General features: G+C 43.8%; 2 protein-coding genes across 2 annotated transcripts in view; one reads left to right on the top strand and one right to left on the bottom strand.

Moving 5' to 3' along the window:
- The window catches only part of BRICD5 (BRICHOS domain containing 5), a 37417-nt gene extending 25159 nt beyond the window's left edge, over positions 1–12258 (top strand). The window contains exons 4-6 of the mRNA XM_073636490.1: positions 2634–2741; positions 7571–7724; positions 10454–12258. Of these exons, the coding sequence (XP_073492591.1) occupies positions 2634–2741; positions 7571–7724; positions 10454–10545 (354 nt within the window). The 3' untranslated portion in view covers positions 10546–12258. The remainder of the gene's footprint in view (positions 1–2633; positions 2742–7570; positions 7725–10453) is intronic.
- Positions 12259–15596: 3338 nt separating this feature from the next.
- The window catches only part of MLST8 (MTOR associated protein, LST8 homolog), a gene marked incomplete in the record, with an annotated part of 13063 nt that continues 5192 nt past the window's right edge, over positions 15597–23467 (bottom strand). Inside the window, 4 exon segments of the mRNA XM_073636489.1 lie at positions 15597–16619; positions 18263–18426; positions 21071–21195; positions 23304–23429. Coding sequence (XP_073492590.1) covers positions 16501–16619; positions 18263–18426; positions 21071–21195; positions 23304–23429 — 534 coding nt within the window.

Genomic DNA, 23467 nt, shown 5'->3' with positions numbered 1-23467 from the left:
TTCTTACCTTTTTTAGATGTTTTTGAGGTGAAGGTGCCATGACTGACTGCGCTTCTCAGCTAGGGCATGAGACTGGCTGAGTCCAGTGCTCATTACCATACAATGGAGAAGCCCAGCTTCAAAACCTTTAACCTTTTGCTAAGACAGACAAATGTTCAAATCTAGTACAACTGGGACCTCTGCCTCCCACACAGGGTTAATTAGGGTGAACACAGCTTCCCAGACCGTTTATAACAAAGAGAACCAAGTAGAATTTTTCCTCTCTAAAAGTTCCAGAAAACAGCATCTATGGCCCCTTTCACACGGGCGCCTCTGCCCGCTTGTTTGGCGGGGGGATCTCTCCACTGATCCCCGCTGAGCAGGCGGATGACAGGTCCATATCCGCTATGCAGAGCAGACACAGTCTTGCTCTCCTCTATGGGGAAATCGGGTGGGACCGGACCGCCTGTTCGTTTTCATCCAGTCCTATCCGATTCGCCAGACGGATGGAGAATAGGATCACCATCCGTCTGGATTTTGTGGGTAGGATCGGATCAGTCGGCGGCGGGTGTGTCCGCCGCTCCATAGAGGAGACTACAAGGTCCGATCAGATCTGCCTGAAAAACTGACAGGTGGACCTGATTGTTCGTAAAGCCCGTGTGAAAGGGGCCTAAGCAAAAAGGTAAGCTGAAACTTTTTCTTTAAGTTTTTTTTAGGTGAATGGGGACGTGTAACAAAGGGTCTACACTGCTGTTGACCATCTCCACAAAGCAGCTCTTTAAAGTGTTACTAAACCCAGGACCCTGCATTCACTATATCTGGTCTCCCACAGTACACAGAACATGGAAATGCAATTATTTTAGTAAATAAAAACTAAAAATATCTTTTCTCACCAGCAGAATATAGCAGTCTTGTGACTTCTATCAGTGTCTGATTAAAGCTTGCAAGAGGCGTTTTCATTGTCTTCTGACTGTCCTTTGAGGCTACAGGACCCCTGACCCTCTGTCTAGACAGTGCTGATTGGCCCTGTGCAGATCACATGGACCTTGCCAAGAAAAAAAAAAACCTCTCTTGCAATCCACACCAAACTGAGCATGTGCAGAGTGCCTCCAAGGCTATGTATTATCAGGAGATGGATTGGGGACAGTGTAAAAGCGGAGGATCAGAAAAGACAGGATCAAACAGCCTTTATACACAATGCAGAGGATTAACCCCTTAGATTCCACAGTGAGTATAGCAAGCATGCTTTTCTGCATACACAGACTGATTTTACTGTCCTAGGTTTAGTAACACTTTAAAGATTATAAGGATCTGAAATTTGTGTACAAATAGCCACCAAAAAGTGTCATCCTTTGCAGCACTGTGGATAATGTAGCATTTAATAACAGAGCTAAATGGGTGCAAGGCCAGTTTCTTTGGGCCATGCCATTGACAGGGCACCAGAGATCATCCCTGTCACCTCCCTATAGCTCACTGCCTGAATAGTCTCACCTTTACCTGCCATTGGTATTAAAATGACACAATTACCTTGTAGAACAGTATTAACAGGGGGCAGTCCAGAGACCAGTCTTTGCGCTGCAGGGGCTCAGAGCAGAACATTAAAGAGGAACTGCAGTCCGCTCACATAAATTGTAATAAAAACATCTTTGCCATTCTGAAGCTTCCCTCCAACTACTTTGCATATTATTTTATATATACTGTGATTCTGTACTTGCCAAATATGCTGCAGGAATCTCCCTCCGCTGAGTCTGGCTGCAGCCATTTTAACTGTGGGCAGCTGAATCTGCTGCCTGTTCACTTCCTGGATTTACACAGACACACAGAGGCACACCTCCAGCTCTGCAGCTCTCAGTGGCCCTCTTATGACGCATCCACCCTCCCTTCCTGGCAAACTCTCAGGAGAGTGAGAGAGAGAGAGCTGTGCAAGATGTCATAAGCCTAGGCCAGTGATGGCGAACCTTGGCACCCCAGATGTTTTGGAACTACATTTCCCATAATGCTCTTGCACTCTGCAGTGTCATTGGGCATCATGGGAAATGTAGTTCCAAAACATCTGGGGTGCCAAGTTTCGCCATCACTGGCCTAGGCTAATGACCAGACAGGAAACAGGATGTGGGATGTATAAGGTATTTACTGGCAGAAAAAAAAATGTTTTTTGCAAAGTTAAAACAACAAGAGCAGAAGATTTAATAGATGGAAAGATAAAAAAAATGACTAAAGTTCCGCTTTAAGTAAAGATATGTCAAGAAAAATATTATATAATTAAAAAGCCGCTCTTGAGATCCAGCCACAGTGACTCTATCTGGAATGAAATTATGTAATCAGTTTGCTCCAGGCAGGAAGAAACATTTCCCCAGTCTCCTCCCCCTCAGTGATCGGACTGCAATAATGTAACTTTGTAGTAAGTGACAAGGTGAGAGGGTGAAGCAGGGGCTGATCTGTGTCAGACATTTGTGAACACAGCCATCTCTGAGCCAGCCTGGCAAGTAAATGCCAATTCAAGTTGATGCCCGAAGACATGATCTGGAGGAAAAATCAGATGAAGGCATTATTTGTACTGTATTTTCTATGATAGATATTAAATACCTATAAAAGTGTTACATCTGCTTATCATGCATGCAAGTAATGTGATTTTATCATCTATCATTTTGCAGAGTCTGGTCTGCTATAAGGCTGCGGGAGAGAAATCCTGTTTCCTGCGTCGCATGGAAGTCCGAGATGTAGAAAACATACAATCCTTCTTAAATATATCTGTGCCCAAGGTGATATATTACATTTTATATTGCCCTACCTCATGTCATTTGTTGGTTTGTACACTATATGATCAAAGGTTTGTAATCCCCTATCCATCACATTGACTATATAACTAAAAGTATGCAGAACCCCCTCACCCCAAGAGGACCATGCTAAGTAGAACAAAAGGCAAAACTTTCTTTTATTTCCCCCAGATTGGATAGATAATGGAGGGTTATAACCCCTGTCATTTTTATTTTGCCACCTGTGTCCCATAGGGGAGATATCCCTTCACTTCCTGTCCCATAACCAAAGCAGGAAGTGAGAGGAAATACCTCCAAAGTGAGTGATACCCAGAACTAGTGTCCCTATTGGAAGATTTCCCCTCCATTACTGTTCTGGTGTCACGCCCCCTGCTGAGTCAGAGCTGGAGCTCTCCAATAAACAGGATGCATATGCTTTGCTGAAAGCAGAGCTACAGGTTTAACCCAGCAGGGGGCATATTGGACCTCTGAAGAGAGACCACTGCTTTCACATAGAAAGCAAGGGTCCTTCTCTGCAGCAGGCTGGCATGGGACAGGTTTTTGTATTCAGGCTGTGGCCACCGCAGACTCTGCTGAGCGACTGCTGCTCTCTGATTATCTGTCCCACGCCCTCCCATACCGACAATCATCCGACACAAAGGCTCCAGCCTCCAGTCCATGTACAGGTGCAGACTCTCAGATATAGATCCGGCCAACGCCGCCCACTCAAGTGGACTGGAGTGGTGTAGAAACGCTTACGGGGGGACTGGAGGAGGAGGAAGCAAGGAGGACTTGTCGCTGCCTAGGCCTCATCACAGGAAATCCTGAAGTCAAGTGGCATACCTTTTTAAAGTGAAGAACCACAGGTAACAGCAGTTACATTAGGAGGAACATAATATACAGTGGGGACGGAAAGTATTCAGACCCCCTTCAATTTTTCACTCTTTGTTATATTGCAGCCATCTGCTAAAATCATTTAAGTTCATTTTTTTCCTCATTAATGTACACACAGCACCCCATATTGACAGAAAAACACAGAATTGTTGACATTTTTGCAGATTTATTAAAAAAGAAAAACTGAAATATCACATGGTCCTAAGTATTCAGACCCTTTGCTGTGACACTCATATATTTAACTCAGGTGCTGTCCATTTCTTCTGATCATCCTTGAGATGGTTCTACACTTTCATTTGAGTCCAGCTGTGTTTGATTATACTGATTGGACTTGATTAGGAAAGCCACACACCTGTCTATATAAGACCTTACAGCTCACAGTGCATGTCAGAGCAAATGAGAATCATGAGGTCAAAGGAACTGCCTGAAGAGCTCAGAGACAGAATTGTGGCAAGGCACAGATCTAGCCAATGTTACAAAAAAAATTCTGCTGCAGTTAAGGTTCCTAAGAGCACAGTGGCCTCCATAATCCTTAAAATGAAGACGTTTGGGACAACCAGAACCCTTCCTAGAGCTGGCCGTCCGGCCAATCTGAGCTATCGGGAGCCTTAGAGAGGTAAAGAAGAACCCAAAGATCACTGTGGCTGAGCTCCAGAGATGCAGTCGGGAGATGGGAGAAGGTTGTAGAAGGTCAACCATCACTGCAGACCTCCACCAGTCGGGGCTTTATGGCAGAGTGGCCCGACGGAAGCCTCTCCTCAGTGCAAGACACATGAAAGCCCGCATGGAGTTTGCTAAAAAACACCTGAAGGACTCCAAGATGGTGAGAAATAAGATTCTCTGGTCTGATGAGACCAAGATAGAACTTTTTGGCCTTAATTCTAAGTGGTATGTGTGGAGAAAACCAGGCACTGCTTATCACCTGTCCAATACAGTCCCAACAGTGAAGCATGGTGGTGGCAGCATCATGCTGTGGGGGTGTTTTTCAGCTGCAGGGACAGGACAACTGGTTGCAATTGAGGGAAAGATGAATGCAGCCAAGTACAGGGATATCCTGGACGAAAACCTTCTCCAGAGTGCTCAAGACCTCAGACGGGCCGAAGGTTTATCTTCCAACAAGACAATGACCCTAAGCACACAGCTAAAATAACGAAGGAGTGGCTTAACAACAACTCTGTGACTGTTCTTGAATGGCCCAGCCAGAGCCCTCACTTAAACCCAATTGAGCATCTCTGGAGAGACCTAAAAATGGCTGTCCACCAACGTTTACCATCCAACCTGACAGAACTGGAGAGGATCTACAAGGAGGAATGGCAGAGGATCCCCAAATCCAGGTGTGAAAAACTTGTTGCATCTTTCCCAAAAAGACTCATGGCTATATTAGATCAAAAGGGTGCTTCTACTAAATACTGAGCAAAGGGTCTGAATACTTAGGACCATGTGATATTTCAGTTTTTCTTTTTTAATAAATCTGCAAAAATGTCAACAATTCTGTGTTTTTCTGTCAATATGGGGTGCTGTGTGTACATTAATGAGGAAAAAAATGAACTTAAATGATTTTAGCAAATGGCTGCAATATAACAAAGAGTGGAAAATGTAAGGGGGTCTGAATACTTTCCATCCCCACTGTATATTGGAAAGTTGGAAGTGGAACAGCTATTGCTGGAAAGATCATATCATGTGTCCTGTATACAGCTATATACACCCACCTTCCTTCCTGTATTCCTCTATCACTGACTGCAGATATGCATCATCTGTCCTGTATATATAGCTGTATACAGGACAGATGATGTATATCTGCAGTCAGTGATGATGGAGGAATACAGGAAGGAAGGTGGGTGTATATATAGCTGTATACAGGACAGATGATGTATATCTGCAGTCAGTCTCTATATATAGGAAGGAAGGTGGGTGTATATATAACTGTATATACCCACCTTCGTTCCTGTATATAGAGACTTTCCTCTATCATCACTGACTGCAGATATACATCATCTGTCCTGTATACAGCTATATACACCCACCTTCCTTCCTGTACATATGAACACCATCCACCCCCTCTATATACACATACTGTACACCCTCCGTACTGTACAGGTCACATTTGATGGGAACAGTGAGGCAACATATGATAGCCACATGCCTGCGCTTTATGTGATAATGATTAAGCCCCCCCCCCCCCCCCTTCATGACATTGTCAAAAAGGGGTGGAGCATGGGTGACCTTAAAATGATGCCCCCCCCCCCCCCAAAAGAGTTCTGCGGACGTCCATGTGCACAGTGCTGCTATTTCAATTTTTAAAAAAAGCCATTTAACTATATTCATGAGTATTCTGTCAATGCCTACTTCAATGCTGGCTGCAATACTCAAGATTCGTCCATAAATGCCATGAACATAAGAGAAGTATACTGCATTCTTCAGTAGACATGACAAACTGTGTCCCATTGGGGGGAATTCTCCTCACTTCCTGTCCCATAGCCAAAACAGGAAGTGAGAGGAAATCCCTTCAAAGTGACAGAATCCTCGTGTGTCACCAGAACTAGTGTCCCTATTGGAAGATTTTCCCTCTATTACTGTTCTAGTGTCAACCCAACATTTGGAATTTTCTTTCACTTTCAATGATAAGGGTAAACAGGACAAATAAAGAGGGTGAATCTCCCTAATGGGGACACAGACAGTAATAAAAACAGTGATTTATGTTTCATTATCAGTTTCTTAATTCATTTTGACGTATTACATGTTTTGAAATAGATCCAAGTATATTGGAATTAGACAAGTGGCATAGAATAAATAGATATATGTCGTAAAAACATGAGATTGTAGCATCTGGAGCTCGACGCTTTTTGTGGCTATTCCGCCACTCATTAGGAGATGTATAGTAGATGTAGGCTGATTATGGATGAAATGAGTGGCAGCGAGCACTGAGGTAATTGAGGGCATCATCTAGCAACGGAGTGGAGGCAGCACAACTTATGGCACAGCAGCAGGAAAACGTGAGAGGGTGAGGGTGTGCGTGAATGAGAGGGTGGCATCCCAGTCTTAGTCCGTAGGGTTCAATATTGAGTTGGCCCACCCTTTACAGCTATAACAGCTTCAACTCTTCTGGGAAGGCTGTCCACAAGGTTTAGGAGTGTGTCTATAGGAATGTTTGACCATTCTTACAGAAGCGTATTTGTGAGGTCAGGTACTGATGTTGGACGAGAAGACCTGGCTCGCAGTCTCCGCTCTAATTCATCCCAAAGGTGCTCTATCAAGTTGAGGTCAGGACTCTGTGCAGGCCCCAAACTCGCTCATCCATGTCTTTTATGGACCTTGCTTTCTGCACTGGTCCAAATCACTTGGTGGAGGGGGGATTATGGTCTGTGGTTATTTTTCAGGGTTGGGCTTGGCCCCTTAGTTCCAGTGAAGGGAAATCTTAAGGCGTCAGCATACCAAGATATTTTGGACAATTTCATACTCCCAACGTTGTGGGAACAGTTTGGGGATGGCCTCTTCCTGTTCCAACATGACTGCGCACCAGTGCACAAACAAGGTCCATAAAGACATGGATGAGCGAGTTTGGGGTGGAGGAACTTGACCGGCCTGCACAGAGTCCTGACCTCAACCCAATAGAACACCTTTGGGATGAATTAGAGCGGAGACTGCGAGCCAGGCCTTCTCATCCAACATCAGTGCCTGACCTCACAAATGCGCTTCTAGAAGAATGGTCAAACATTCCCATAGACACACTCCTAAACCTTGTGGACAGCCTTCCCAGAAGAGTTGAAGCTGTTATAGCTGTAAAGGGTGGGCCAACTCAGTATTGAACCCTACAGACTAAGACTGGGATGCCATTAAAGTTCATGTGTGTGTGTAAAGGCAAGCGTCCCAATACTTTTGGTAATATAGTGTATTTTTCCCTAAGCAAGTGCATGATATGTACAGTCTCTGCTCTGTTGCAGGATGGGGTCCTTTTGCTGCAGAACAATAGGACGCGCTACTACCGAGAATTCCTAGGAGTGCTTGCCGGACGGAAGGTCAACCACGAGCTTGTAGGAGAGCCTGTACAGCACTTGTGTGACCAGCTCCCTATATACTGGGTGAAGAAGAGTGAAGGTAAGTAGACACTACCCAGCCACGCAGATGAACCAAGGGTACAGCCGGGGGGGGGATTAGATTTAGATGCTCCTCTACGGAAATGAAATAGCTTACTCTGATTTTATTGCACACAGTGAGCTTCTCACAATGTGCATTAAAAGCTGCAGTAAGTCTGATCGCGCCCAACTCATTTCCTGGCTGGAAGAAATCCAGCCCTATTCAGTTTTCTGTATTGCAGGGATATGCAATTAGCGGACCTCCAGCTGTTGCAGAACTACAATTCCCATGAGGCCTAGCAAGACTCTGACAACCACAAGCATGACACCCAGAGGCAGAGGCATGATGGGACTTGTAGTTTTGCAACAGCTGGAGGTCCGCTAATTGCATATCCCTGCAGTGTATTGCTTAAGTGCAGTAAAGGCAAAGCCCGGCGGTCACCACCCTGTCTGTGTGAGCTCACACGACTGTGTAAATCTCAAGACTGGACACAGAGAAATACTTTGAAAGAAAAAAAGTGCCGGAGTTCAGCTTTAAAGTATAACTAAAGACACAACTTTTTTTTAGTTTTGCATAAGAGTGGAGAAGGATTAAAACACCTGCAAGGTTTGTATTGCTGTTTGTCTCCCCATTGGAGATGTACCAATATCACTGAAAGTAAAAGAAAAATACCCAATTTTGAGTTGTCCCCAGAACAGGAAATATTCTAATAGGGACATGATTTCCGCTGACCCTGGTGACAACATTCTCTCACTTTGGAGGGATTTCCTCTCACTTCCTGTTTTGGCTATCCACTTAACGATCGGCCCACATTGTACTACTACTTCTGGGTTCAGGGCACACACATGCACTGCCCCCGGCTGTGATTGTATACAGTGCGAGCCTGTCAGCAAGTTCTGGCCAATGATTGATGCCCGGGACCTGCTGAGCGGCTGTGTACATTCACAGCTGAGAGCTCTGTGTTGACATTCAACACAGAGCTCTGTACACAGGGAACGATCTATCAGTTTCTGAGAGATCATTAGCAAAAAGTAGCACATATTACACATTGTCGGGCACACATTTAACCCTTTGATCACCCTAGATGTTAACCCCTTCCCAGCCAGTGTCATTAGTACAGTGACAGTGTACAGTATAAGCACTGATCGCTGTATTAGTGTCACTGGTGGTAGCAGTTAGCCCCACCCCCCCAGCGTCAGTTAGTGTCAGATTGTCCGCAGCAATATCACAATCCCATTATAAAAGTCATTGATCACCACCATTAGTAGTATAAAAAAAAAAAAGAAAAGAAAAATCCAGTATGAATACCATTGTAGAGGCTATAACTTTCACCCAAACCAATCAATATACACTTATTGGGATTTGTTTTTATCAAAGACATGTAGCAAAAAACATTTTGACCAGAATCTATGAAGAAATTGGATTTTCTAAAATGTATTCTTGGATATGTTTTATAGCAGAAAGTACAAAAAATTATATATAATTTTTTTTTTTTAAAAGAAAAAAAAATGCAGGAGGAAACAGAAAACGTATTAAAACAAATTATTTGTAGTCTTTGTAATTACTAGAAAATATGTAACTAAAAAGTTTCTTTTCAGGTCAGCTATAGATTTATTGAAGAGGTTGTAACCCAAAAAAAAAAAAAAGGAGATCCGGTTTCTTTAAAGCAGGTTAAAAAGCATAGTGCTTGTGGTGTGTAATCTGTCCCATTCTGTGCTGTTAAAAATGTGGTTGATCCTGCCTGCTCCTGTGTCCCCCTATGTAAAGTGACCATGGCTGCTGATCCATGATACCGTGGTCAGGTTACATGCTCCGTCATCCCATAGTCTGTCCTCTCTCTCCCCCCTCTCCCTGCCTGTCAGCTCCTGTGTGTGAGCGATCTCCTCCCAACCCCTCCCCTCCTGCCGCTATTAGTAGCTGGCAGTTTTTCAAAAGTTTTTGGACATTTTTTTCTTTTATATTACAACAAAAATTTTAAAACTCAGTGGTGATCAAATACCAACAAAAGAAATCTCTATTTGGGTACAGCATTGTAAGACCGCACAATCACCAGTTAAAGTAGCCCAGTGCTGATTAGCAAAAATTGGCCTGGTCATGATGGGGGTAAAAGCTTCCAGGGCTCAAGTGGCTATGGGATAGGAAGTTAAGGTAAATCTCCCCTATGGGACACAGATGGGGAAAAAAAAAACTGTCAGGGGCAGGGAAGGCTCTCCACCGTCAAAACACTATAGCACGAGAGGGATTACCCCATTAACACTGACTGTGTCAATGGGGGAAATCGAGCAATTTTTCTTTCCTTTAACCCGTGGTTGAAGGAAAGAAAATTGTATAATGTTTGGTCTGCCTTAAGCTGGCCATACACCATACAATATTCTTTTTCAAGTTTCTTTAGATTTACCTTCAACTATGTAGTATAAGGACCTGTCTGATTGCATACAAATTGAAAGTGTTTAGGTTTGACCTCGTATTATATGGTTAATTGTATAATGTATGGCCACGCTTAGTCCATAAATATATGCTGTATAGCCAAATCACACCATATTCTGGAATACAGTGGAAGTAGTCATATAATGAAAGTATACTCATACAGCTCAAATCATTTGAATTGTAATCAGACATCTGCTTGTGCCCCATAGATCTGCAAAATTCACCAAATCTGTCAGATAACTGGCCAGTGAATGGATACCTCATATAACAAAGTAAAGCGTGATCTACGTAATATGTAACATTGTATCATCCTATCTCTGCAGGTCCAACAAGACGTCTCATTTATCTCTGCATCGACATCTGTTTTCCCAACAACATCTGTGTGTCCGTCTGTTTCTACTACCTGCCTGACTAAGCTGGACCTGATGGCGCCACGTCCACACGGCTCTGCCCGGATGGTCACCTTGAAGCAGATTTGCACATAGTCCGGCACCTAAAATTTTTTATTTTCTTTTTTTGTGTCTATAAATGTTTTGACCTTTTCTGTGCAGCTGGACTGTGCCGCGTTTTGCACATTCCCTACTAATGAAACAGTGGCTGTCAGCAGTTGTTTGGTTCTCATTCATCCCCGGTCAAAAAAATAAAAATATGACTTTTCATCCATGAATAATAATTGTTTTAGATGTTGCAGTGACTTTACACGATGAAGCTTGTGAGATGGTCCAGTGCAGCCCCGACCTCCATTCTATAAAAAGCTGGAGAAGTATAGTAATGGGTGGGACTGCGTGTTACATAAGGTTTTGTCCTGTGTTGTTCAATAAAGTTTATTGAATGCATTTGTGCAGCACTTGGTAAAGTAATCAGTATCATTAAAGCGGATCTTCACTGCATCTGAGCACCACAATCCAAAAACACAATTTCATTCACTTTTAATATTCAAAGCCAACTCCCCCCATCCCTCCATGCTTTACTTTGGTGAGAAATCACTTTGAAAAACACCTCCCTAGCATTTCTGGCCGTGGCCATCTTGAGTAAGGGCAGAGGATTCATGTAGCAATTAGTTCCTTGAATCCATCTGCCATTAGCTCAAGCATGCATGCAGAGGAGTGTGCTTAGCTGAGAAAACCCCTCCTCTTCTCCTCCCCTCAGGAAGACTCCTGGGACGTATGACATCATTTGCCTAGGCAAGAAACCAGAAAGTAACTTAGGAAATGTAAAAAAAAAAAAAAGTTTAAAACAAATATATTAGCATTTCCTATCTATTTACTAATGCTAGCAGCATGAGGATTAAAAATAATCAACGTTGATTGGGAGAGTGAAGTTCCAGTTTAAGTATTTACAGATGTTGGACATCTTACAGACACAATGCAATATCAGAAAAACTACCAGCCTGTCTATGAAAAGAACATTTTAATGTCAATTTACAAACGCATGTAGAATTTTTTTTCATATTTAATTTTTTTTTAATTCACTTCCAGATGCTATTTGCCAATTCATCAGCCAAAACGTTTTCTTTTTTTGGTTCCCCAAGCACGGATTCACACATTTGCAGTGCAATACCACACAACCAATACCGTATGGTTTAACAAGGCAGCCCAGCTTTTCTAAAAACAGTGCACTACAGTCCATAGATGGTTAACATCTGTGCCCTCTGCTGCAATGAAACACGTTTTTAGTAAGTTGGAGGTGCCATAAGCAGTGGTCTCTCTTCAGAGGTCCAAGACGCCCCCAGCTGAGTCAGAGCTCTCCAATAAGGATGATGTACAGTGGGGGAAAAATAATTATTTGATCCCCTGCAGATTTTTTTTTACGTTTGCCCACTTACAACTAAATGGTCTATCATAGGTGTATTTTAAATTATAGAGACAGAATATAAACCAAAAATCCAGAAAAAAAAAAAACCACATGATACAAATGTTATAAATCAAGTTGCAGCTCAGTGAGTAAAGGAAGTATTTAATCCCCAATTCAAAACATGACTTGGTACTTGGTGGAGAAACCCTTGTTGACAAGCACAGGAGGTAAGACGCTTCTTGTAGTTAGTGACCAGGTTTGCACACATCTCAGGAGGGATTTTGGTCCACTCTTCTTTACAGATCTTCTCTAAATCCTTAAAGTTTCTTGGCAGTTTCTTAGCTGTTGCTTGGCAACTCAAAGTTTCAGCTCTCTCCATAAATTTTCTATAGGATTAAGGTCTGGAGACTGGCTAGGACACTCCGTGACCTTAATGCACTTCTTCTTGAACCACTGCTTTGTTGCCTTGGCTGTATGTTTTGGGTCATTGTCATGGTGGAAGACCCATCTTCAGTGTTCTGGTTGAGGGAAGAAGGTTCTCATCCAAGATTTTACAATACATGGCCCCGTCCATTGGTCCCTCAATGCGGCAAAGTCGGCCTGTACCTTTAGCAGAGAATCAGCCCCAAAGCATCATGTTTCCACCTCCATGCTTGACTGTAGGGATGGTGTTCTTAGGGTCATAATCAGCACTTTTCTTCCTCCAAACATGGCAAGTCTCCCTCCTTAAGACCCCTTTCACACTGAGGCGCTTTACAGGTGCTAGAGTGCTAAAAATAGCACCTGCAAAGAGCCACACCTGTCTCTGCAGTGATAGCCCAAGGGCTTTCACACTGGAGCGGTGTGCTTGCAGGACGTTAAAAAAAAAACTCCTGCAGTGCAAGCAGCATCTTTGGAGCTGTGAACACACCGCTCCTGCCTATTGAAATCAATGGGGCAGCGCGGCTATAACGCCGGCATAGCGCTGCTGCAGCAGCGCTTTGCTGTGGTTTTAACCCTTTCTCAGCCACTAACTGGGGGTAAAAGCGCCCCACTAGCTGCCAAATAGCTCAGTGAAATTGACGGTAAAGCATTGCTAAAAATACACCCACCACCCCAGTGTGAAAGGGGCCTAAGAAGGCACATGTACAGTCATGCCAATAAACATCTAATGATTCAGAGAAGGATTGGGAGAAAGTGCTGTGGTCAGATGAGATCAAAATTTTGCTCTTTGGCGTTAATTGGAATCACCATGTTTGGAGAAAGAAATGCTGATAATGACCCTATGAACACCATCCCTATAGTCAAGCATGGAGGTGGAAACAGGATGCTTTGGCGCAAAAAAAAAAAAAAAAAAAAAAAAAAAAGGGGAAGGATACAGACCGACTAATTTCTGGATTTTTGGTTGGTATTTTGTCACTATCATTTAAACACTAATACACCAGGCTTCGACAGCTGCAGAATATCCGCAGATATCGCCGCCGCCCCCCCCCGTTGTTTTCTGGGAAACACACAGTTCCCAGCACAACAGGGACCAGTGCAGAGGCGCAGCACGACTCGCGCATGCGCAGTAGGGAACCAGGCAGTGAAGCCGCAGCGCTTCACTTCCCGATTCCCTGACCGAGGATGGCGGCGGGGGAAGCCGAGAGATTGATCGGCTTCAGCTGCCGACATCGCTGGACCCTGGGACAGGTAAGTATCCATTTATTAAAAAGGCAGCAGCTGCAGTATTTGTAGCTGCTGGCTTTTAATATTTTTTTTTTTTAAGGTGGAGCTTCTCTTTAATCTCTTGGTAAGTGGGTAAACTTACAAAATCGGCAGGGGATCAAATGATTATTTTTTTCCCCACTGTATAGGCATTGCTGAAAGCAGAGATATAGGTTGAGGCCACATCCTGAGTACACTGTCCAGTTCTGGTCACCGGTCCTCAGGAAGGATGTGGAGAGGGTCTAGAAAGCCAATAAGGGGGCTGGAGGATCTCCATTATGAGGAACATCTGCAATCATTAAACTTATTTTCACTGGAGAAGAGACGCTTAAGAGGTAATATGATCGCAACCTACAAATATCTTAATAGTGTCACTAGCATAGGGAAAGACATGTGGCCATTTAATGAAGTTGGGCAAGAAGCAGTTAACCTTAAGGGCCCTTTCACACAGTAGTTGGGTCTGCCTGTCAGTTTTTTCAGGCAGACCTGATCAGACCATCCATTGCTCTCTATAGGGCAGTGGATGTCAGATGTGTCCGTTGACACCCGGCGACAACCGATTCAATCCTGTCTGCTAACAGACGGGTGAGGATCTGTTCCCCATCCGTCTGGTGGATCATATGACAGTCGGATGGAAACGGACCCACCTGTCCATTTCCAACTGACAGCCCATAGAGGACAGCAGGCTGTGTCTGCGCTCGCTCTGCATCAGCAGAGTGGACACGGACCCGTCATCCTCCTCAGCAGAGATTATGGACTGGACTGCGCCAGTGTGAAAGGGGCCTAAAGGATAAGTTCACCTTTCAGAACATGTTATGATACACCCAGAATCATTTTTCTCTTGCGCCGATGAGGCGGCACTAATATGACAGGCACTGATGGACATTGATTGGTGTCACTGATGGGAGCTGCTGGGGCTACATTGCTAATCAGTGCCTTAATTACCGATACAGTCTCTGCTGCGAGGAGATGCCGCTGATCGGCTTTCCTCACCTCACACTGTGCCAGTGAGGCGAGGAGAGCCGGAAAAAAACTGCACTTCAGTGTTAACATGTGATCAGATACAGCCGATCACATGTTGAAAGTCATCGGCTCTTTACCCAGATCGGGGTTGCACCGTGTCCTAGGAACGCGGCACGACCACAGGTGCACAAGAGCAGTGACACTGGGACAACATCTGATGGCTTCTTTTTCTATCCTCTGAAGGTGGTCATTTTTCAGCAGCTCTGGGACCCAAAAAAACCCCACACAGAACCCCATTTGAATTTTAAAAAAGCCATATAATTATATTCATGAGTATTCTGTCAATGCTTACGCCTCCAATATTCAAGATTTGTCAATGAATTCCATTAAAGAGTAACGCCACTTTTGTTGAGAAAAACCCATTCCCCCGGGTGATCTATACACATTTCTGGTATTTTAATAAACTTTGTTGCAGATTTCGACCTTTTGTTATCCTGAAGAAATCCCTGTGTGTTTGTGTCCATGTGGTAAAGTAATCTAATAGGAGTGGTTTCTTAATCATCAACCAGCTGCTTCACCTGCAAGGCACTAATGAGGAAAGCAGCTGGGTCACTCTGCATCCCTTTAGCCATGATTTCCTATTAGGAGTATCTCACCAAAAATAACATTTTTGTTGCAGGGGATGCCCAAAATCTGACTTGTATCTTGGTGCAGATTTCTGGGAAATCAGTGAAGCCAATCACACAAGCAGGAAATTATGTTTCTGGGGGGTGTTCTGTATACATTGTGTACAGAACATCTCCAGTTAGCCATATTGCATTTTACAAAAAAAAAAACAGAGCTGCAGATAATAAAAATGACCTCTCTTTTTCTAATATAATTTGTGTTGCAATTGTATACGCTATATCATTTTTTTCTTTATTTGCCATTTTTTCCCCACGAAAGTGGAGTTACCCTTTAACATAAGAAAAAGTATACTGCATTCTCCAGTAGATATAACAAAACCACAATATTAAATACTGCTTTAGTTGAATAGGAATTTCACAGTTTATAAAAAAGGTTCAACAGAAAATGTGTGTCATTAAAGGACATTATGCCAACTCATTTTTACATATGGCATGGTTTTACCAAGAATGTATACCTAAAGAGAACCAGTCAGCGATCGGCAACTGTAACAATCTGAATCTCCACTCCTGAATCGTTCTAATAATAGCAGAGCATTTCCGCTCTAGAGACTGGTTTTGATTATCTTTTAATTTTCTCCCTGTCAGCGTCGGGCTTTAAGGTCCTCCTTTTTTGCCTTCCTGAGGTCAGTGCTGTTTTCCAGTTTTTCTAGTCCAGCAATCTTGCCCCCCCCCCCACTGAGCTGTTGTGTTCTGACAGGGGGACAGCCCCTCCCACCAGAACACACCGGTCAGCGCCCTCTGCCCATAGCCAAGAGCATTGCTTGGGAGTCGGTCAGCTACTGGTTTTACAGCATTCACATCGGCAGGATGTTGGCTGTTTTTTATTGTTTGTACGGCTGGGCCAAAGGGTCAACAGCCATGAGCTCAGGAGGGAGACAAGTCAGCCCCCAAGGGGGCTTTAAGCCTGACATTCTTGCTCAGACAGGGTGAGAATTCAGATGAACAACAAAGCACACACTGATCCCTGGGAGATAAGACTGCATTATAACAACTACTTTAGAGTAACAATCTAGATTATACCAAATGCCTCTCCTGACTGACACTCTAAACTCAATCAGGTTGCCGTGTAATCATTTCAAAGATCCAACTGTTCAACTGGGGCCATCTTCCCCAACTGGAGTTCTGACATTTTTCTCCACTTCAGAATAAAAAAAGTCTGTCTCTGGCCGACTGTTTGTAACCCAGCAGGGTGGATTGAAAGCCAAACCTTGTGCTGAGGGGCTCATGTAAATCAGTTTGTGTCAGCCCAACACACTGTCATTAAATGCTAGACAGACAACCGCTTTCTGGTGCCCGCTGTATTCTCTCTTGATCTCGCCGGTCTCTACACACCACAGCCGAGCCAGGTTATCGGACGATGCTGCAGGAGGTAACAGAAAATTTTATATTAAAACAAAATTTGTAATTAGTAGAAAATATGAAACTAAAAAGTGGCTTTTCAGGTCAGCTATAAATTAAAGAGGTTGTAACCCAAAAAAAAAAAAAAAAATATATATATAATAATAATAATAATAATAATAATAATAATAATAATAATAATAATAATAATAGAGAAGGAAGCAGATCTGGTTTCTTTAAAAGCAGGTTAAAAAGCATAGTGCTTGTGCTGTGTAATCTGTCCTCTTCTATGCTGTAAAAAACCTGGTTGATCCTGCCTGCTCCTCTGTCCCACCTATATAGAGCAACCATGATAATCATGGCTGCTAATTCATGATACCGCGGTCAGGTTACATGTCTTAGTCATCCCACTGCTCTCCTCTCCCCTTTCCTGCCTGTCAGCTCCCGTGTGTAAGCGATCTCCTCCCAACCCCTCTGCTCCTGCCGCTATTAGTAGCTGGCAGTAAAGTCAAAGTAGGATTACTGCCAGTGCCTCCGTTATACCAAGGTATACTACTGTTTGTTTAAAATGATGCCGCTAAATACCTTCTTTCAGATCACCTCTATGAGGTTACGTGACCTCCTGCCGCTCTTCTACCCTGATCTAAAGGCCGAGATCTCCCCGCTGACATCAACCGGGAGGTCACATGACCTGTGCTGTCCTCAAAGCCCCTCCCGCTGTAGCCCTTATATCGGGGAGGAGACTGGCGGGAGGTCACATGACCATAGAGGTGATCTGAAACAAGGTATTTAGCGGCATAATTTTTATTTTTGGAAAATTCTTTATATGAGTTTCCATTACAATACAAAGAAAAAAAAAAAAAAAAAAAAAAAAAAACACACACCACACACCAAAGTAGGATGGCATGATGAAAGGTGAAAGATTATGCAATAGCCACACTTAAAGGATAGGTTCACCTTTGGAACATGTTACAAGTTCCACCCAAATTTAGGGTGGAACATACAACATATTCCAGCATCTGCAACCTCTCCCCACTCTGTATGACAGCAGGCAGGAGATCTTCTCCCCATGCCTGCTGTTACAATTTGAAAACAGCACGGCCATGTGGGTCTCTGCCCATGCAGTCGCAGTATTCATTCAGTTTCCTGTGAATGAATGTCTACACGTACCAACAGCCATTGAGGCCGACGGCTTGTAGTTTTCAAAGAGCTGCAAGAGGGCTGGTGAGTGGTCTCGTAGTCCATTGAGCTTCCTGCTCCTAGATAACTGCCTGCCTGTATGAGGTATGAGCAAACAGCTATGCTGAGAGTCTTTAGGAGCCTAAGATTGCACCCATGATCTGCTGATTGCGGGTACAATGCTCCTCAGGCTTCATAGAAGAGAAGAAAAGAAAAAAAAAAAAAAAAAAAAAAGGCTGGTTGTACCTACAGTCAATCGATCAACTTTAAAACCAGCCTGCCCATAGATGGATCGAAATTCAGCCGGCTGCTGAACCGGCTAAGTTTTGCTCCATATATGGCTGACTTAAAGCTATGTTGTTTCAGGTGTTTAGAAAAACAAAGACTTCTGCAGTATTGCTTGCGATAGGCCTCATGTGTAAGATTATTATTTTTTATTTTTTTTTAATTGTCGACAGTTCCACTTTAAGCAGATTAGATCGGTACCTGTAACAATGTACTGGGAGTCCCCAGAAAAGGCACAGTCCCACATCCAGCCTCTTGATGTCTCTCCGGGGTTATTACTCTTTATACTCAGCTCTGTCATCAGTGAGAAGTTGGAGGTCCTCCAGATCTTGCAGGTCTGATCGGCTGAGCATGTGGCCAGGAGTCTGCAAAAAAGGGACAGTCCATGAACTCTACAGCACACTACAATGGGCAGAAGTGATGCATACCATTTTTCTTCCCTGGGCTGTTACCAGCAGAAACCAGCTCATTCTCCATGCGACAGTGTCTAGCATTCCTGTTTTCTAGCAAACATAAGATGCCAGAAAGACAGACAAGCTATATATATATATATATATTTTTTTTTTTTTTAAATTTCATAGGAAAGTGACATGCCCTCTTCAAAAGTGCTCCCCTTCTGCTGATTATCAACTTTGCTGTGTTCGGACACCCTATTCCTTTGTCGGAGCCTTTTGAAAATACCCGGTACTTCCAGATAGGGGAAAAGGCCACATGCGCCCCCTTCTTCCCAAGATGCAGTGCTTGGTACATGTCAGGTGGAGAAGGGGAGAAATTCATTAACCTTGTTTAAGCTTTGATGCGGAGCTTACACAGGGATCAGATATAGCGCTTTGACAGGCAAACATGGCAGTGTAGGGAAGGTGGGCTATCAAGAGAACCTGTCACTTTGCCACTAATGGGAGATGATGTATGAAAAAGTTTCACTTCTTGGGTATCTTATCCCGTTCCTTTTGTGATGTGGACACTGTAGCCCTGCAAAACTATTAACACCCCCCCCCCCCCCCCCCCATTTGGATGGTTGTAATTGGACTGACGGCAGACTATTACAGATGACATTCCATAATGCAGTGGTGTTAATGGTCTATTTTTTTTTATGTGATATTATTGTTACAGCTTGCAAAAACATCTTTGAGATTCGCAGTTACTTGTTGTACCCTACTGATGTGTCCAACTTCTGTTTTGTATCTAATAAAGAATTTTTTTTTGAGAAACACACCCGTTCAATTGTGTTTTATAGCTGGATTCACATCTATGAGTTTCCATCTTCATACATTTTTCAACATGCGCCTACGTGGTTAATATTTTCTTGAATTATGTGCTCAGCACCTAGAAAAGTGTGAGAAGGGCCTACCATTTACCAAATGTAGTTAGGGGCAAGTCTCAGCATTTGCAGTACATGTAACTTTTGTTTTCTTGCACTCCTATTAAAAAGTGATTGTAAAGTCTTGTTTGGTTCTTATAAAAATAACAAACCTGTTATACTTAACTCCTATGTACAGTGGATTTGCACAGAACAGCCTGGATCCTCCTCTGTGATCCTGGCCCCTCCCTCCTGTTCAGTGTTCCGACAGCAAGCAGCTTGCTATGGGGGCACCCGAGCCAAGTCACAGCTCCCTGTGTCCATTCAGACATGTAGCCCCCACCTGGCCCCCCCCCCCCCCCTTCCACTGATTGGCTAGCTGACTTTGATGGACAGCAGCAGCCAATGTCTCAGCCAATCAGGAGGGAGAATATCAGCTGGCTGAGACACCCATGGACATCGCTGGACAGAGAGGGACCTCAAGTAAGTATTAAAGGGGCTGTGGGGGACTACTGCACACAGAAGGCTTTTATCTTAATGCATTAAGTTAAAAAAAAAAATCTGCCTTTACAACCACTTTAACTTCTATTGTTCCCTATATGCACATCAAAGAGCAAAAACAAAAAAACAACAAAATATATACCTGAACAACTTTCAAAGACGTGCCTCAATACAACGCAAATATGTGTACCGGATCCACTAAAAACATTGGGATGCCAGGTAATATGCATTTCGATGCATCATAATGCCACTTTACGACATAGATTTGGACTGGATCTAAAGTAAACCTGCACTGAAAGAAATATGTAGACTGCCACCGACAACCTCCATGGCACCGATGCTTTCTGATTCACTTATAAAGATCAATCAAGCATCAGTTATAACGGGGGGGAGGGGGGGAATCTGCCAGCACTAAGATCTGACACCAAATCTTCAAAGGTAAACGTGCAGCAGTATAAGTGCAGCACTAACGTAATATCAAATGAAGAACAGATTAATAATGGTCTTCCAAAAAACAAAGAAGCTCATCAAACCAGTGTCTACCTCAGGGGCGTATAAGGTACCTTACCGGTGGTCTCTTCCCCTGATGACTGCAAGGATGAAACGCATTACGTGGGGCCAGCGTAAGTGACACCACGCAGGTCAATGCCGGAAGCGGCATGACCAAGGAGACACCAGCTGATCGGATGGTTATGAAATTTGCGATACTGCTCTATTTATATTTATGCGAGTGTGCACTTTTTATTGCTCTAATAAAAGTTCGAATTTTAGTTTAGTACACTATGAGAATCTTTCCTCTTGTATGTTATTTACCTTTGGAGGACTGCTGAAGCACTTGAAATGATGCCTGTTACTTCTGTCACTGTTCTCCTTGGAGAGACCGGCAGTATAAGGATCTCCTCACTATCTGTTTCTTCTCCTGTTGCTTCTCGTTTATTCCTCCCCCCCCCACCCCCCCACCCCACAGTCATCAGGGTTGTGCTGCTCTAACAGGAGGAAGTGAAGCCTTGTCCTACTAGGATGGTCGCCTCCACACTGAGACAGTGCAGAACAAAGCACAGAAAGTAGTAATGGGGTAGTTTAGCTGCAGAGACCCTAATGGCAATACATGGATCGAAATTTGGCCACTTTAGCAGGGAACAGCCAAGATTCCATCCATGTATGGGCAGGCTGATTGTACCCAAATTGGTCGATCACTATACACTTACGTGGAGTCGGGGCTGAATTTACATCGCAGTGCACATCGCTTGTGAGCCGGGATTTTGGTTTTGGGGATAAGTTGTGTCAGGTCTTCTCCGAGGCCTCCTGTCAAGTTCCAAACAAAGCAGTTTCCCTGTAGGCAAGAGAAAGTTTATCAGCGCACCTATATAAAAAACTTATAAGAGACAAAAGGGTAACATGTATCAAAGTGCCCAACTCCAGAAAACCTAAAAGTCCGCACTGCAAGGGTTAACTGCTCGTTTCTATCCAAACTTAAAAGCAGTTTGACTTACCGGATCCTCCGTAATATAACTGGGTACTGACATTTATAGGTAAAGTTGGTAAAGTTGATCCAGGGAAAATCCGATTGCCTCTCTGGGGATCAGGAAGGAATTTCTTTCCCCTCACTGGAGCACATTGGATCATACTTTACTGGGGACTCTGGATCAACTGAGTATAGAATTGTATATATGGAGATTTTCTATTTTGTGGTTTTTTTTTTTCTTCTCTCTATGTTGACTGAGCTGGATTGACTTGTGTCTTTCTTTAACCATGCAACTTTGGGGGTAGGACTTTGTGGCAATATTGCACTGGTACAGTTCCCCCTCCTGCATGCAGCCAACATAGTGCTAAAGCCTCTTAGCATTTATCACTGTAGTCAGCTTGGGAATTTGAAGACTCTGAAGCACCCTATAGGAAGGGGGAAGAAGGTGGATCTGACACCAACAATGGGGATTACTTTAGTGACAGTAATGATGGGATTTTAGTTGCTGATGGCAAAGATGGACATATTTTACTCAGGCAGCAGCCACAGGGCCTACTGTAGATGCAAACAAGATGCAAAAGGCAACAAGCTGTAATGCAAGTATTTCAGACTCACAAGTTGATTTAAGATGATCATACACTACACAGTCTGATTGTACACTCAACTTTAGATCTACCAGAAAATAGAGAGTGTAGGGGGCCCATTTTATACAAAGGCAATGCATTGTTTAGATGTGTCCTCATATTACATTACTTTTATAAAATCTAAAGGAGATTGTACAATCAGATTGTGTAGTATATGGCTACCTTAAGTCTCTGTTGGGGAGGAAAACATTAAGGGAGTAGGGCTGTGTGTGAATGGACATGCAAATCAGGAGTGAGCCTGCCTGGGTGCCCCCCCATTGCAAACTGCTTGATGTGGGGGCACTCGGCAGGAGGGAGGGGCCAGGAGTGCCGACGAGGGACCCCAGAAGAGGGGGAATCAGGCTGCTCTGTGCAAAACCACTGCACAAAGTAGGCAAGTATGACAAGCGTCTTTAATATCACATTGTGCTGCCCTGCCTCCTCGCATGGTGGTCCATAAAATTGGTGTGGTGGTCTATTGTATCGGTGTGGTGGGCAGAATCAGCTCAGCTGCATCCCTCCCAAAGCATGTACACAGCAAATTCCCAACTCCTCTGCATAGTAAGAAGTGAAGACAGGTCCCATAGGTGTGCACATGGGGTGTGCCTGGGTACACTCTAATCTGGGGGTCAGCAACCATCGGAAACCTGCTGATGAGGAGGGTGGCGGGGCACAGAGCAGGCAAGTACAACTTTTTTTCCCCCCCCCATAAAAAAATAACTATGGACCTTTACAAACACTTTACCTCCACTTTTTAAGGACTTGTTCACACCATACCTGCATGAAAACTGATGGGAAAACTAAGCAGATTTCACTTACAGAAACATCAATGTTATTTCAGTTTTAATGCAAGTCAGTTATGTGCCTTATTCAAACCAATGTTAATGTCACGTCAGTTTCTTTCCCGTGCAGAAAAACTGCATATACATTGCAGATTCCTGCGCAGAAAAAAAAAAAAAAAAAATCTGCACGCGATACCAGTGTTGTGGTGTGAACAGGACACAGAACATTGCACCCTTGCAAAACGCATATAGAAAAACTGACGTCTCTGCATCATGGTGTGAGCGAGGCCTTACTGAGAAACACCCCCCCCCCCCCCCCCCCCCCCCCATTAACGCTCAACTCCAGGGAACTTCCAAAACTACCCTTGTATTTACTCTATACTGGTCCTGGTGACCATTGCCATGGGACTCAGTTGTCACCAGAACAGGTCCTATCACTCTGTGTAAGAGGGCATTTACCTCACTTTGGGGAGATTTACACTCACTTCCTGTTATGTCTACACAGCAGGAAGTAAAAGATAATCTCCCCAAAAGGGACACAGATGCCAAAAAAAAAAAATATATTACTCACTGAACCATTGACGGCAGCCATGTAACTGGCATCGGGGTCGATATGGACGGCGTTCACAGCCGCGTCGGCCTCAGGAATAAGCTGCTCATTCTGGTCAGTTTTCAAGTCCCATATGTGGATGGCACCAGCTTTGATCTCCAACAATGAGTTCAGCCTGAAGAGAG

Source organism: Aquarana catesbeiana, linkage group LG06 (genome assembly GCF_042186555.1).
Source record: "Aquarana catesbeiana isolate 2022-GZ linkage group LG06, ASM4218655v1, whole genome shotgun sequence".
NCBI classification, from domain to species: Eukaryota; Metazoa; Chordata; class Amphibia; order Anura; family Ranidae; genus Aquarana; species Aquarana catesbeiana.
This window is presented reverse-complemented; position numbering and strand designations above follow the sequence as displayed.